Source organism: Saccostrea cucullata, unplaced genomic scaffold, assembly GCF_032062105.1.
Source record: "Saccostrea cucullata isolate Sc308-1 unplaced genomic scaffold, CSIRO_AGI_Scuc_v1 ctg14986, whole genome shotgun sequence".
NCBI classification, from domain to species: domain Eukaryota; kingdom Metazoa; phylum Mollusca; class Bivalvia; order Ostreida; family Ostreidae; genus Saccostrea; species Saccostrea cuccullata.
The window spans coordinates 1-14,437 of record NW_026918579.1 but is presented as its reverse complement, the minus strand read 5'-3'; the positions used below and the strand labels follow the sequence as shown (position 1 = coordinate 14,437).

The following is a 14,437-nucleotide window of genomic DNA, read 5'->3' as shown; positions in this document are numbered from 1 at the left end:
AAGAATACTACCCGTAAATTATTACCTTAAAAAAATTAAAATAAAAGAAAATGATATTTGTACATTCTGTAACAATGAATGTGAAACCATATTGCACAGTCTGTTCATGTGTAAAGATGTAATGCATATTTGGAATGATCTTAGTCTACATATTTACAATTACACATCAAAACGTGTAGGTTTTAATATTCAGAATGTAATCTTTGGAGAGTTACCTTTGTCAAATTCAAACTATGTCATAAATTTTGTAATTTTATATGCTAAACAGTACATTTTTTACTGCTTAAAAAATGCAAAGAAGCCTAATTTAAATGGGCTGATTGCCCATTTAAAAATGTATTATAAGGTTGAAAAGTACATATCTGTTAAAAATCTAACTGCAGAAAATTTTGAGTCTACATGGTCACATTGGAAAACTATGTTGGAAATGTAAATCCTCTGAAAAAAAAAACATATTTAGATCAAATGTAGCATACTTTTTTTGTCCCCTGTTTTATCCATATAAAGTGTGTAAAAATTTGCAAAAATTGATGTATTGTTGATGTAAGTATGAGTGAAGTGCAAAAGTGGGTGGGTGTGAAAAATTTTCTGTGCAAATTTTGATAAATGTATTTGATGTTTGTGTTGAAAGCATGGAAATAAAGCATTAAAAAAAAAAAAAAAAGAAAAAAAAAGCTTAAATGTTTGGTTAGTTTTAACGAAATTTTCAAGATTTGAGGAAAATGACGAAATTCATGACGTCATAATACATAGACAAGGGGAAAAATTACGTCATTTTTATTTGATATTAAGTCACCAAGGGTCCAAGTGAAATATAACATATTTTCAACTAAAACTGAGTAGTTCTTATTTTTCAGAAATTCACAGGGCCAAAAATGGACCAATGTGAACTTTCTTCTTTTATCCCCAATTTTGACCACCCTGGCACCCTAACCAAAGGTACTGTCATGATTCAAACAAACTTGAGTTTAAATAAAATATGTAAAGATTGATTGATTGTACGTTATTCATAGCCCCTCGAAAACTTTTCACTCGTTTGGAGACGCCAAAGATTGAAAGTGGAGAGCTGTAAATTTTGTCCTATGCTCAGAATTCAGGGGCATTGAGCAGTGAGGGATCTTTTTCGTGCCAGCACCTACATGTACTGCAACACGGGACTTCGGTTTATACTGTAATCTGAAGGACTGGTCTCTATGCCCCACATTGGGGTTCGAAGCCGTGAAGCAGCATCAATTCCTTACTTCGCTACTGTAGAGCAGACATTTATATGTAAACAAGAGGCTAAATTCAACTGTGCATCTGTAAATGCCAGCAAATTTTTTAAAGGCTATACCTTAACTAGCACTTGCAATTTTTTTAAGATATACATATAAACCTACAGTGAAAGTACAAAATGAATCTTCTCTTGATCTTAACTTATTTTACATGAAATTTTTACTGAAAGATTATCATTTTTTTTTATGCCCCTGGATCAAAAGATCCTGGGGGTATATTGTTTTTGTCCCGTCTGTCTGTTTGCCTGTCTGTTGTCAACTTTAACCTAGCCCATAACTATCGTGCTGTCAAGGATAAGGCTTAAATATTTGACACGACATCGAATGTTCACTATGACAAGACCTTTCCATTGGCACAGATATTTTTGATCATGTGGATCTCAACTGTGACCTTTGACCTACATTTGAAAAACTTTAACATTGGCCATAACTATTGCAATGTAGTCTACCTCCCACTCCAGATTTGTCTGTTGCCCAGTATCAGGGACATAGTGTTTCACAAACATATTTTGTTCATAAGACAAACTTGGATTAAAGTACCATAACCTTGTAATGAATACCTTTCACTTACTTTCAAAGCTTTATCATTTCCATCATTCCAAGGGAAAAGTGCACCATGGAAAATCTTTTTTGCATTTTAATCTGTATCCTTTAGTTTCTTGGACATCTCCATAATCAATCCTTTTGTTGGGCAACATGACCTGTTTTGCTAATAATTGGAATTTTAGCAATTTCTGATTTCAGATCATTTCCAGCAGCATTCAGTATGGATTTGGAGCTTGCCCCACTTGTAAGATCTAAATTCAAGGCTGTTGTGTTAACTATCACATCAACCTGTAAATATAAATACAATTTATAAGACTGAGTATATCTCTGCAAATATATATATATATATATATGATATAACATCCATAAAATTTTTTGAAAACCTTTCCACTTCAAACTGTCAAAATCAGAAATAGCTAGAGTGCAGTTCAGAACTTTCAACTTTCTAAAAATAGTAAAGATTCTTCTGTAATCTAACAAAATGCTTAAGTTACAGAAACAATATTGATCACTGTTCAATTAAAAAGAATAACCATAAGTACACTATATGGTACTTAATGCTAACCCTAGGTGGTCCTGATTAATTTCAAACAATGCAGTACATGTATAATTTCTGAAACAAAATTGTGACAGGGAAAATTTAAAACTGGGAAGAATTGTTTGCAAGTATAAAACTGCAAAAATGACCCTGTATACAGAATATATTCCAGGGACATATATACAATATACAACTGTATATAGGTCCCTGATATTTCTAAATAAAGTGTATCAATCTTCAACAAATCAGGTGGCTCAAGGGCCATAAGGCTCATACAATTCACTCCAGCCCTGCTGCTTTTTCAGAAAATTTTTTATAGTGGATAATTTCCCTTACTGAAAAAGGATAACCCAATATTGTGAACCACATGTAACCAAAGATGTTCTCTCTTACAAGAGGCCCAAGGGCCTTGAATCATTCTTACAATAATTGTTCAAATCTATCACTTCTATTAGAAGCCTCCAACTCTATTAGTATCATAAGACCCAAAATGCTTCAACTTACAAAGTTTGATAATATTTAGCCAGTTAAGACTGAAGATATTATAATATAATTATAAAATACCTTAAGTAGGTCACAGTGACCTACCTTTTGATTGAAATTTTCTGAGGACTCAAGATACATTAATTGACAAAGACTGATGATTCTAATTAAATAAGTACCTGAGATATTCAAAAGTAGGTCACCATGACCTCCTTTTTGGCCAACATTCTCTGAAAACCCAAATTGCATCATCTGACAAAGTTTGACGATTCTAAGCCAATTAGTACCAGAGATAATTAAATATAGCCATCAAATGTCAAAAGTAGGTCACGGTGACCTACTTCTTGGTCGACATTATTCAAAAACCCATAATGCCTAAACTGACAAAATTTGATGATTCTAAGCCAATAAGCACCTGAGATATTCAAAATTATGTCACTGTGCCCTACTTCTTGTTGGACATTCAACGAAACCCTAAGATGCATCAACCGACAAAGTTTGATAATTCCCGAGCCAATAAGTACCAGATATAATTAAATATAAATATATAAATATAATTTCTGGTCGACGTTCTCAGAAAACCCAAGGTGCCTAAACTGACAAAGTTTGAAGATTCTAAGATAATACATACCTGAGATATTAAAAAGTAGGTCACTGTGACCAACTTTTTGGTTGAAAATCTCTGAAAACCCAAGATGCATCACTGACAAAGTTTGATGATTTTAGGTCAATAAGTACCAAAGATACAAAATTTTAGTCACAATATGTCAAAAGTAGGTCACCATGACCTACTTTTTGGTCGTCACTATCCAAAAACCCAAGATGCATCAACTCACATAGTTTGATGATTCTAAGCCAATAAGTACCGGAGATACTTAAATAAAGCCATAAAATGTCAAAAGTAGGTCACCGTGACTTACTTTTTGGTCGTCACTCTCCGAAAACTAAATATGCATCGACTCACAAAGTTTGATGATTCTAAGCCAATAAATACCTAAGATATGTAAATATAGCCATAAAGTGTTGAAAGTAGGTCACCGTGACCTACATTTTGGTTAACATTTTTCAAAGACCCAAGATGCATCTACTGACCAAGTTTGATGATCGTAGGTCTGAAAGTAATCAAAATATGCGTTTTAAACAATTTGAAAACAAATGTCGGCAAAATTCAAAAAGTAGGTCACAGTGACCTACGTACTTTTTCATAAATGTTTTAAGGTCCCAAGATGCATCAAAGTACAAGATTTGATGATTCTAAACCTCCCAGTGTCTGAAATAATGGGATTCGATGTTTTTAAAAGGATAAGTCATAAAGTTCAAAAGTAGGTCAGGGTGACCTACTTTTAAGTTGACGTTGTTTGAGGACCCAAGATGCATCAACTCACAAAGTTTGATGATCATAGGTCTTAAAGTAATCAAAATATGCCATTTAAACAATTTAAAAAACAAATGTCTGCAAAATTCAAAAAGTATAGGTCACAGTGACCTACTTCTTCATAAAAATGTTTTAAGGTCCTGAGACGCATCAAAGTACAAGATTTGATGATTCAAAACCACCCAATGTCCGAAATAATGGGATTTAATGTTTTTAAAAGGATAAGTCATAAAGTTCAAAAGTAGGTCAGGGTGACCTACTTATAAGTAGACATTGTTTTAGGACCCAAGATGCATCAACTGACAAAGTTTGATGATCATAGGCCTTAAAGTGTCCAAATCATGCCTTTTAATCAATTTGAAAACGAATCCCCGCAAAATTTAAAAAAGTAGGTCACCGTGACCTACTTTTGAGTTAACATGATGAGAAGTCATAAGATGCATCAACTTACAAGATTTGATGATCCTAGTCCTTATAGTAAGCAAAATACATGTATACACGTTTTTATTAATTGTAAATTTAGGTCAACTTTAAAGTGACCTTGAGACCATGCCCTTTGCCAAAGGGTAATTCCCCTTGCAAATTTTAAATCTTCGACATACCCTGATCCTTGTATGTAAGTTTGGTGAAAATCTGCCAAGTGGTTATGGAGAAGATTTTTTAGCAACCAGTACTTTTGGTTTTGTTTTCCTGATTATCTCCCCTTGTTTAAAGGTCCCAACCCTTATTTTAAAATAAATGGTAGCCCTTGGGCCAGGGATACCCTGTGACAAATTTGGTACTGATTGGCCAAGGGGTACTTGAGTTATGGCCCATATTCTAAAAAGTTTACGCACACCGGACACCGCATAAATGGCCATTACATTAGCTCTTTGAGCCTTTGGCTCAGAAGAGCTAAAAATCGATATGACTAATATAAATATGACTGTAATATTGATCTTACTCTCTTTATATTTACATTTGCAAATATCTTTCTTAGATGAACTTTTTGAACATCGATGAACCTATTGAAGCCCTTTTGGGCTTCACAGGATTTGACCAACTAAAAGTTCATTTCCCAGAGAACTTTTTAACATTGTTGTTTATTTTTTAAAAAAGATATTTCTAAAAGATTATTTCATATTTATATGTAACTATTTTTTAACTGGTCCCTAACTTTTATTTCCACCAAGAACCTTGTGCTTAAAATTTGACTTAACTTAAATCCAGATGTCAACATGATAGTGCTACATTGTATAGATAAGATTTTTAGTCTCTGTAACTTTCTAAAATAAAGGAATAGGATTTTCCTGATAATATGCACATCTACACATTGTTTTCTTAATGTCAGCAAAGTTTGACGTCAAATTCTGTGCAGCGGTTTATGAGGAGATGGGCTGACAAACTGTTCAACTCTATATTCAAGATATGAACAAGAATCTAAGTTAAAAAGTGCTGAAATTTCCAGAAAAATAACGGAATTGGAATTTCTTGGTAGTACACATATATCTACACATTGCGTCCTAAATATCTGCAAAGTTTGACAAAATTCTGTAAAGCGGTTTATGAGGAGTTGCACTAACAAACAGTTTATCTCTATATACAAGCTATGGCCAAAAATATATGTATATATACGATATTCCCAGAACAAGAGGCCCATGGGCCTTATAGGTCACCTGAGTATCATGCAACAACTTTCCAGTGATTGAATTTGGTTTTTATTTTAAGCCAGATGCTATGGCATTCACAATTTTGAAAGATGAACCATTGCTAATCATACCTATATACTTAGCAAATTGCTTAGTTTGGTTACTTGATACCCATAGGCAAGGTAGGGGAACAAAAAATGCATTTCAACTAATCAGTAATATTCATCAATAATCAGTAGTGCCCCTACCACACATGAACCCCTGACCCTAGGTCCACATATTGCACAATTTTTGAAAAGGCACCCTTGCTTATCAAAAATATTTGATTAATACAAACTTACAGATTTCAAACAATTCATTTTCAGTATATAAGAGTAGAAGCAGCCCCCCATCCCCCACCCCCCCTCTATGGTACCCCTGACCATGGGGCCTTGCATTTCACAATTCTGGAAGAAGGGCTCTTGCTCATCATAACTATATAAGTAGTTCATCTGCTTAATAACCTGGATCAGAGACGAACATTTTCAAAGATTCATGTACATGTTTTTTCACTTCATAATCAATAGAACCCCACCCTAACACCTGAACCCCTGATCCTAGGGCCTTGAATTTCACAATATTGGAAGAGCACTCAAGTATGTACTTAATTAGTTTATTTAATACCCAGGAGCAGAGAGGAAGATTTTCAAAGAATTCATGTATTTTTACTACATAATCAATAGAGAGCCCCGCTCTAACACCTGAACTCCTGACCCTTGGGCCATAAAATTCACAATTTTGGTAGAGGCACTCTTGTTCATCATAACTATGTATTTAATTAGTTTATTTATTACCCAGGAGCAGAGAAGAAGATTTTCAAAGAAATAATGCATTTTCTCTATATACTTGATTTAGCCCCACCCTAGCAACAGAACCCCTGACCCTGGGGCCATGAATTTCACAATTTTGGTAGAGGACTCAATGCCGATTACAATCATGCAAACAGTTTGACTGCTTGATGTCCAGGAGTAAAGAGGAAGATTTTTAGAGATTGCATTAATTTTAGTGGTTTTGGCCCCAGGGGGGCAGAGGTCATGAAATTTACAATTTTTGTTCCCCTTCACCCATAGATGCTTTGTACCAAATTTGGTTGAAATTGGTTCAGTGGTTGCACAGAAGAAGCTAAAAATGTTAAAAAGTTAACGACCGACGTACAACTGACAACGATGGACGAAAAGAGATAGCAATAGGTCACCTGAGTTTACTCAGGTGACCTAAAAATAAAGGAATCCAAATTTCATGGTAATATACACAGTCATGTAAACATTGTGTCCTAATTATGTGCAAAGTATTCTGTGCAGCAGTTTATGAGGAGTTGCGCTGACAAAACAGGACTGACACACTGACAGACAGGTCAAAAACATTAGACATAACTCTATCCAAAATGGCTTGATTGTGCCCAAAACAGATCTTGACCTAGATATTTTTCTGATAAAGCTGTATACAAAATTTCATTTCAATATGTGCAACATCTGAAAAGAAAATGAACGGAAACCGCACATAATTGGATTTTTTCTAAGTCCAATGGGGCATAACTCTGTCCAAAATGACTCCATCCTTCCCAAAACATGAACTTGGCCTAGATGTTCTTCTGATAAATCTGTAAATGTATTTTCATTTCAATATGTGCAACATCTGCGAAGAAAATAAACAGAAACTGATGGTGGATAGACAGACCAACCAACATTTTACACAGATCATAAAATCTTCATTACAATAACACTGTATCATAAGTATATGTAAAAGAAGAAGTTGGAATGAAACTAAAACATTATGAAAACAATTAAGAAAACTAGAAATATGTCTGTAGAACATGAATGCCCCGCCGAGGGTATATTAGTAATGCAACATGAAAATTTGTATGAAAGAACAAGATTCACTTATGGCCTTATTTGGCCCTGTGAATATTTGAAAAATTGAAACTGCTTTTAGTTAACAATGCATTAAATATCACTTAAATCTTTGGTGATTGTGTATCTATCAAAGATGACGTTGTTTTCTGGCTAGTCAATGCATTATGACGTCACGAAATGCGTCAATTTCCTCCTATTCTGAAAAAGTCTGCAAAAATGGCCAATTTGTAAAGCTATTTTTCAACATTTAATATAGAGCGCAACCTCTGACCTAAAATATGCAACTAGTAAATAATAGAACTTTTTCTGAGGATTAAAAGACAAGTTTTATTTTCTAGATCAAAGAGTGTGCTCATATTAATATAGATTGCAGTTAAGTGTGAAGTTTTATGTTACGTAACGTAACGATCTAGTTTGACAGCTGCGCTCAAGGTGAATAGTACACGCCTCTTAACTGCAAGATTTACGACTGGAACTTTCTTCTAATTGCTGATTGGTTGCTTGTACAACAGTTTATTTCTGTGTCAATGTTGATAATATGAGTTGACCAATCACGTGAATTGTTTACGAATTTTGGATAGTTTCTTTGAAACTGAGCTTTGAACTGAGCTAAATGCAAAGTGTGATGGAAGGACGGAAGGACAGCTAGACGGAAGACGGACATGACAACACTGTATGCCCTGGCCATATTCATGGTGGGGCATAATAATTAGATTGCCCTTATATAGATTTTAATACCACATATAAATGTACATATACTCTTATAAATGACTACATGTATATATTATTACATACAAAAAAAACAAGAGGCCCATGGGCCACAAAACACACCGGAGAAGCTTTTAACAATCCCTTCTTTACCAGATTTCCCCCAGGGATCATGATTAGAACAATTTGACCCCACCCTACCCCACTGATCATAATTTAGACAATTTGAAATCTACACTACCATAGGATGCTTTGATTCCTCATTGTAAAACTTTGATTCCCCACTGTGGCCCCTCCCTACCCCCGGGGGTCATAATTTGAACAATTTAGAATCTACACTACCCAAGGATGCTTCCACATAAGTTTCAGCTTTTCTGGCCCAGTGGAGTTTTTAAGCTATTTTTCCTATATTTCTATGTAAAACTTTGATTGTTGCCCCACCCTACCCCTGGGGACCATGATTTGAACCATTTAGAATCTACACTCCCCCAGGATGCTTCCATATAAGTTTTAGCTTTTCTGGCCCAGTGGTTCTTGAGAAGAAGATTTTCAAAAATTTTTCCTATATATTTCTTTGTTAAACTTTGATTCCCCTATGTGACCCTTCCCTACCCCCGGAGATCATGATTTTAACAACTGAGAATCTACACTATCCCAGGATGCTTTCATGTAAGTTTCAGCTTTTCTGGCCTAGTGGTTCTTGAGAAGAAAATTTTCAAAGTTTTTTCCTATATATTTCTATGTAAAACTTTGATTTCCCATTGTGGCCCCGCCCTACCCCCGGGGGTCATGATTTGAGCAATTTAGAATCTACACTAAGCCAGGATGCTTCCACATAAGTTTCAGCTTTTCTGGCCCAGTGGCTCTTGAGAAGAAGATTTTTTAATGACCCCACCCTATTTTTTTCTTTTCTTGATTACCTCCCCTTGTGAGGGAACTTGGCCCTTCATTTTAATAAATTAAATTCCCCTTCACCCAAGGATGCTTTGTACCAAGTTTGGTCAAAATTGGCCCTGTGGTTCTTGAGAAGAAGATTTTTAAAGATTTTTTCTTATATGTTTCTTGTAAAACTTTGATTTCCCATTGTGGCCACGCCCAACCCCTGGGAGTTTCAGCTTTTCTGAGCCAGTGGTTATTGAGCAGAAGATTCTTAATGACCCCACCCTATTTTTGTCTTTCTTGATTATCTCCCCTTGTGTGGGGGACTTGGCCCTTAGTTTCACAATTTAAATTCCCCTTCACCCAAGGATGCTTTTTACCAAGTTTAGTCAAAATTGCCCCAGTGGTTCTTAGAAGAAGTTGAAAATGTGAAAAGTTTACAAAAGGACAGACAGCGGACGGCTTGAGGACGACAGACAAAATGTGAACAGAAAAGCTCACTTGAGCCTTCCATTCAGGTGAGCTAAAAACTTTGAATTTTCACTGCCTGAGGATGCTTCCATATAAATATGAGCAATTATGGCTTTGTGATCCTTGAGACAAAGACTTTTAAAGAATTTTCCTACATATTTCCATGTAAAATGTCAGTTTTGGCCATTGTGGCCCCACCTTACCCCTGGGGGTCATGATTTGAACAAACTTTAGTAGATATACTACCTGAGGATGCTTCCCAATTATCTCCCCTTGAAAGAGGGCCTGGCCCTTCATTTAAACAAACTTGAATCCCCTTCACCCAAAGATACTTTGTGGCAAGTTTGGTTGAAATTGGCCCCGTGGTTCTTGAGAAGAAGTTGAAAATGGGAAAAATTTACAGACAGACAGACAACCTGACAGACAGATAGACAGGCAGACACCAGACAAAATGTGATCAGAAAAGCTCACTTGAGCTTTCGGCTCAGGTGAGCTAATAAAATGCAGAGATGTATGTCAAGGGATTGCTTAGAAAAATTAATGAATTCAATGCATGTACATGTACCTTCTTTTTCAGTCCTTTTGGATTCCACTTCTTCAATACAACTGACTACATTTTGGAATTCTGCTTCATCAGAATGACACAGTATAATTATCAAGCCATCTGGGGGTTTTGGTGCACAGTCTATGATACGCTTAACAAATTTTTGAACTGGCCATGTGTGATTATCCTTCAAATCAAAGCTCACTGACTTTTTCTTGTATTTGGTGACCTCTTGGAAGAAAGGCACTAAAACACTGTCCATTTTATGTTTTTCTCTATTCTCCCCTTCTTGCCATAATGGATATTTCATGAAAGCAGTTCTCTCATCTGGCTCAGGCCATTCAAAGTTCTTATCTACATGTACATTTAACATTAAATAACTGAATTGAAATACATTTTAAGTATGCACAAAAGAAAAGTTATTACTGCAAAGCTTATTAATGAGACTATATATTGAAGCCCAAAACAAAAGTTTTTAACATTCATTTTTTTTCTCATCAAATTTTGCATAGTTTAATTTGTCAGCTGCTTTAGTTATTCAGGCATTGGCAAGTAATTGAAAAACAAATTACAAAAAAAAAATTATTATGTTTTGCATTTTTTGTATATTGAAAAAAAAAATTACTCTCGATTATTACAGTAAAAACATGCTTATAACAAAGTGCCAGAGATGGCCAATTTTACTTTGTTACATGTATTAGCATAATTTGATATATAGTATCAAGTAAGTTTACAATATTATATATAGTATATATACTATATAGTATAGTATATATATTATATATAGTAAAACTATTTAGTGCGAACATGGATAATGCAAATTCACGGATCCGATATAGCAAAGTTATCATTGATCCCCAGCTAATTAATCAAAAGTCTGAAAGGCTTCAAGGGCGTCGAAAAAGAAAAACAATTTCAAAAGATCTGCAAATAGGTCAAGTGAGTGACTCCGGTAACATAATGATAAAATTTTTTAAAAAAAATAGTCTTAACACAAAGACAGTATAGGGCCTGATAGCCTTTTGTCCTGGTCCGAATGAGTCAGGGTTCGAATTGACCAGACATCGTCAGAAATGTCCATCCTCTAGTCCTATATCAATCAAATTTCTTTTCAGTCAATCGAAGACAAATGAAGGGTTTCATAAATTATTTTAATTAATTGCCACTGTCAGAGTGTTGTTCTGTTGTATAGTGATTGCATCTTTACTACAACCATGACTCTAATGTTACAAGTACGATCAACTTACGATAAGGCGCGGTAAACAAATGGAGGAAATGGATAAATACAGTAATACTGGCATTACTGGTCAATATCGTAGGTTGTTCGGCTAAAATTGGATTGAAGATCGTAAAAGTAAAGCTAAGATTAAGAAATTCAATCTTTATAGTCTTGTTGTATTCGTGTTTATTTTGTAATTATTTTACCATATTTAAATTCGTTTGTATTACTCAGAGACATATACGTCTCTGTAATACAGTAATCGGTCCAAAAATGTGATTCATGTCATATTCGACGCACCCTCTCAATAGAAATTCATCCGCAACAACCATAACTTTTTTTGCATAAACATTAAACATAATATTGTTGTTTTGTAGTAGTATTAATTGAAGATACAATTGATTTAATTTTATATTCAAGCTATTATTCATTGTGAACGTTTTAAAAGAAATCTGTTTATAGCTGTTGCTATTTTCTATTGCGGATGCATCCACTGACACATACGGTCGCGTAAACCTGACAGACTGATCCCTAGATGACGATCGGGCAAGCCCGACGCCATAAAAATAACCGATTCTTTAAACGGATATAACGAATTATGGATATAGCAAAGTACTTTCATAGGTACCAGTGACTCCATTATTACTGAGTTTTACTGTATTTTAAAGTCATAGAGAATGAAAATCACTTCCCTATGAGCATCAATCGTTATAAGCATGTTCACTATATGCATGCTTTACTGTAATTTAATTGGTAAGAGTTATCAGAAGAATACCTGTATTTTCAAGCTGTTGTGACTTGACATACACATCAGCAAATACATCATCCTCTTTGCCATTGTGGAGAACAAAAGCTGTCTTTCCTCTGATCCAATATCTAGCATGTTTATCTGGAGAATACTCATAGAAGCATTGATTTTCTGAAAGAAATTTCTTCACTTCAGGAGGCATAGCTTCAATGGGTAGCAAAATATGCTGTTCTTTCATACATATTGAAGCAATATACTTTTGCATTTCTTTCAAAGCTGTGGGTGAACCTGTCATTTCAATTTCAACCGTTCTTTTCAAAAATCTTAAGGCAATCTCATTCTTCCTCGCTTCTTCTTGAAGTTCTTCCTTGTGGAAGGTTTGAATCCATTTGAATGCTTTTTGGTCCAGATGCCAGGTATATTTAGTTGATATTTTTGCCTCAGCTTCATTCATAAACATTTTCAAACTTTCATTATCTTCAAGATCCATTGTATAGACAAACACAACCTCAAGTTTAGCTGGTTTTTCCTTTTTGCTGATTTTCATAGTAAATTTCTTTTCTGAACTTTGTTCAAGTTTGCTGGCTTCTTCTGTGCACCATTGCTCGAAATGCTCTATTTCTGGTGAATATGTGATGGAGTATTTCTTCCACCTGATGGATTCTTGCAAAACTTTTGCTATCTCTTTCTTCTCCTCATCTGTTTTCCCATATATAAGTAGAATTTTTGTGTTGGGAAGTTCTGCTAATTCACTGACTGCCCATGTGCCATTACATCTTATTCTACTATCAATAAAAGCCTGAACATTTTCTCTGGATAAAAAGAATTCAAAGCCTTCAAAGCCTTTGCATACTTCAGGTTTAATATCTTTCAACCAGTAATTATTTGACAAAAACTTGATGGCATCAGCACATTCTTTTTTATTCCCAATCACCTTGACTCTCATATCACACTTGTATATCTTAACTTGTGGGAAGATTTCAACTGCCTGTTCTATTCTATCGAAAACCTTGAAAAGACGCCACTGCAATGGGCTGCACTCAAATATATGATATGAAATTTCTTCGTTGCTCTCAGGACTCCATAAAGTAGCATTTTTCATGTGTCTTTGCAGGTCTAAAAGTAGGTCTATCACATTTTCTCCTCTGCCTAAAAGAAAAACTCCACAGATATCCCTCTCTTCAAATGCTGAAACAAAACCATCAATAACTAAAGCAGATTGTTTAACTTTTCCAGAAATATCTTGAATTTCTTCAGATGGCCCTTTGATAACAAGCAGCTGTAGATCTTTGAAGCAGTCATCTGTTAACTTTAAGCATTTTTCAACCCACTGATCAAAATCCTTTTCATGGGATTCTGAGCTGAATTCAACCATGATGTACCCAGATGTTTTAAGTTTTATTTCACTTTGCAGATCTTTCAAATGTTTTTTAATAATATTTTTTGTCTCTTTTCCTGTCATGAAGAAAGACCATTTCTTGAAATTATAATAATCACATGGATATTTTTTTGAGTCTTCTTTTCCTGATCTAAATGTGAAGACAACTACAAATAAAAAAAGATACACAATTAAATTAAATTTTTGGAGCAGTCAGACAACTTCAATGATTTTTTTTATCATTGTAAGCAGATAGCTCCGTTGGTAGAGCACCTAAAATTTGGAGTGCCTGCCTGGTCTGTGAAATATTTTTTATTTACTGTTACACTGTCTAGTACTTATTGGAAGAGGGACTATTAATTGGTCTATCATGTAAAAACTACAGATCAGAATTAAGGAACCATTGTATGGGGTATTAACTTGGAAAGACTTATTCACTAGAAAATCCAGGTCGGCCACCTGGTGCAGTGGTTAAAACATCAGACTCTGCTCCAGAGTCACGAAGTAAGGAGTTGATCCTTATGTCATGGGTTCGAATCCCACTGTGGGACTGGAGAACGGTCCTTCAGATGAGACCGGTGTTCTGTGTTGCAGTAGGTGCTGGCAAGAAAAAGATCCCTCACAGCTTGATGCCCCTGTCATGCCTAGCATATATAAGGACAAAATTTTCAGCTCTCCACCTGTGGTTTCTCCATATAAAATTCTTGAGAAAGACATACATTAAAACATACAATCCATTAGAAATGCACACAAA

General features: G+C 34.9%; 1 protein-coding gene across 1 annotated transcript; it reads right to left on the bottom strand.

Annotated features, from left to right (window-relative positions):
• Nucleotides 1-7,918: 7,918 nt before the first annotated feature.
• LOC134268132 (uncharacterized) lies at nucleotides 7,919-13,850 on the bottom strand (the record flags this gene model as incomplete). Its single annotated transcript, XM_062750334.1, has 3 exons — nucleotides 7,919-7,944; nucleotides 10,360-10,692; nucleotides 12,333-13,850. Coding segments are annotated over 3 exons (1,877 nt in total), but the record flags the coding sequence as incomplete, so codon positions are not given.
• Nucleotides 13,851-14,437: the final 587 nt, after the last annotated feature.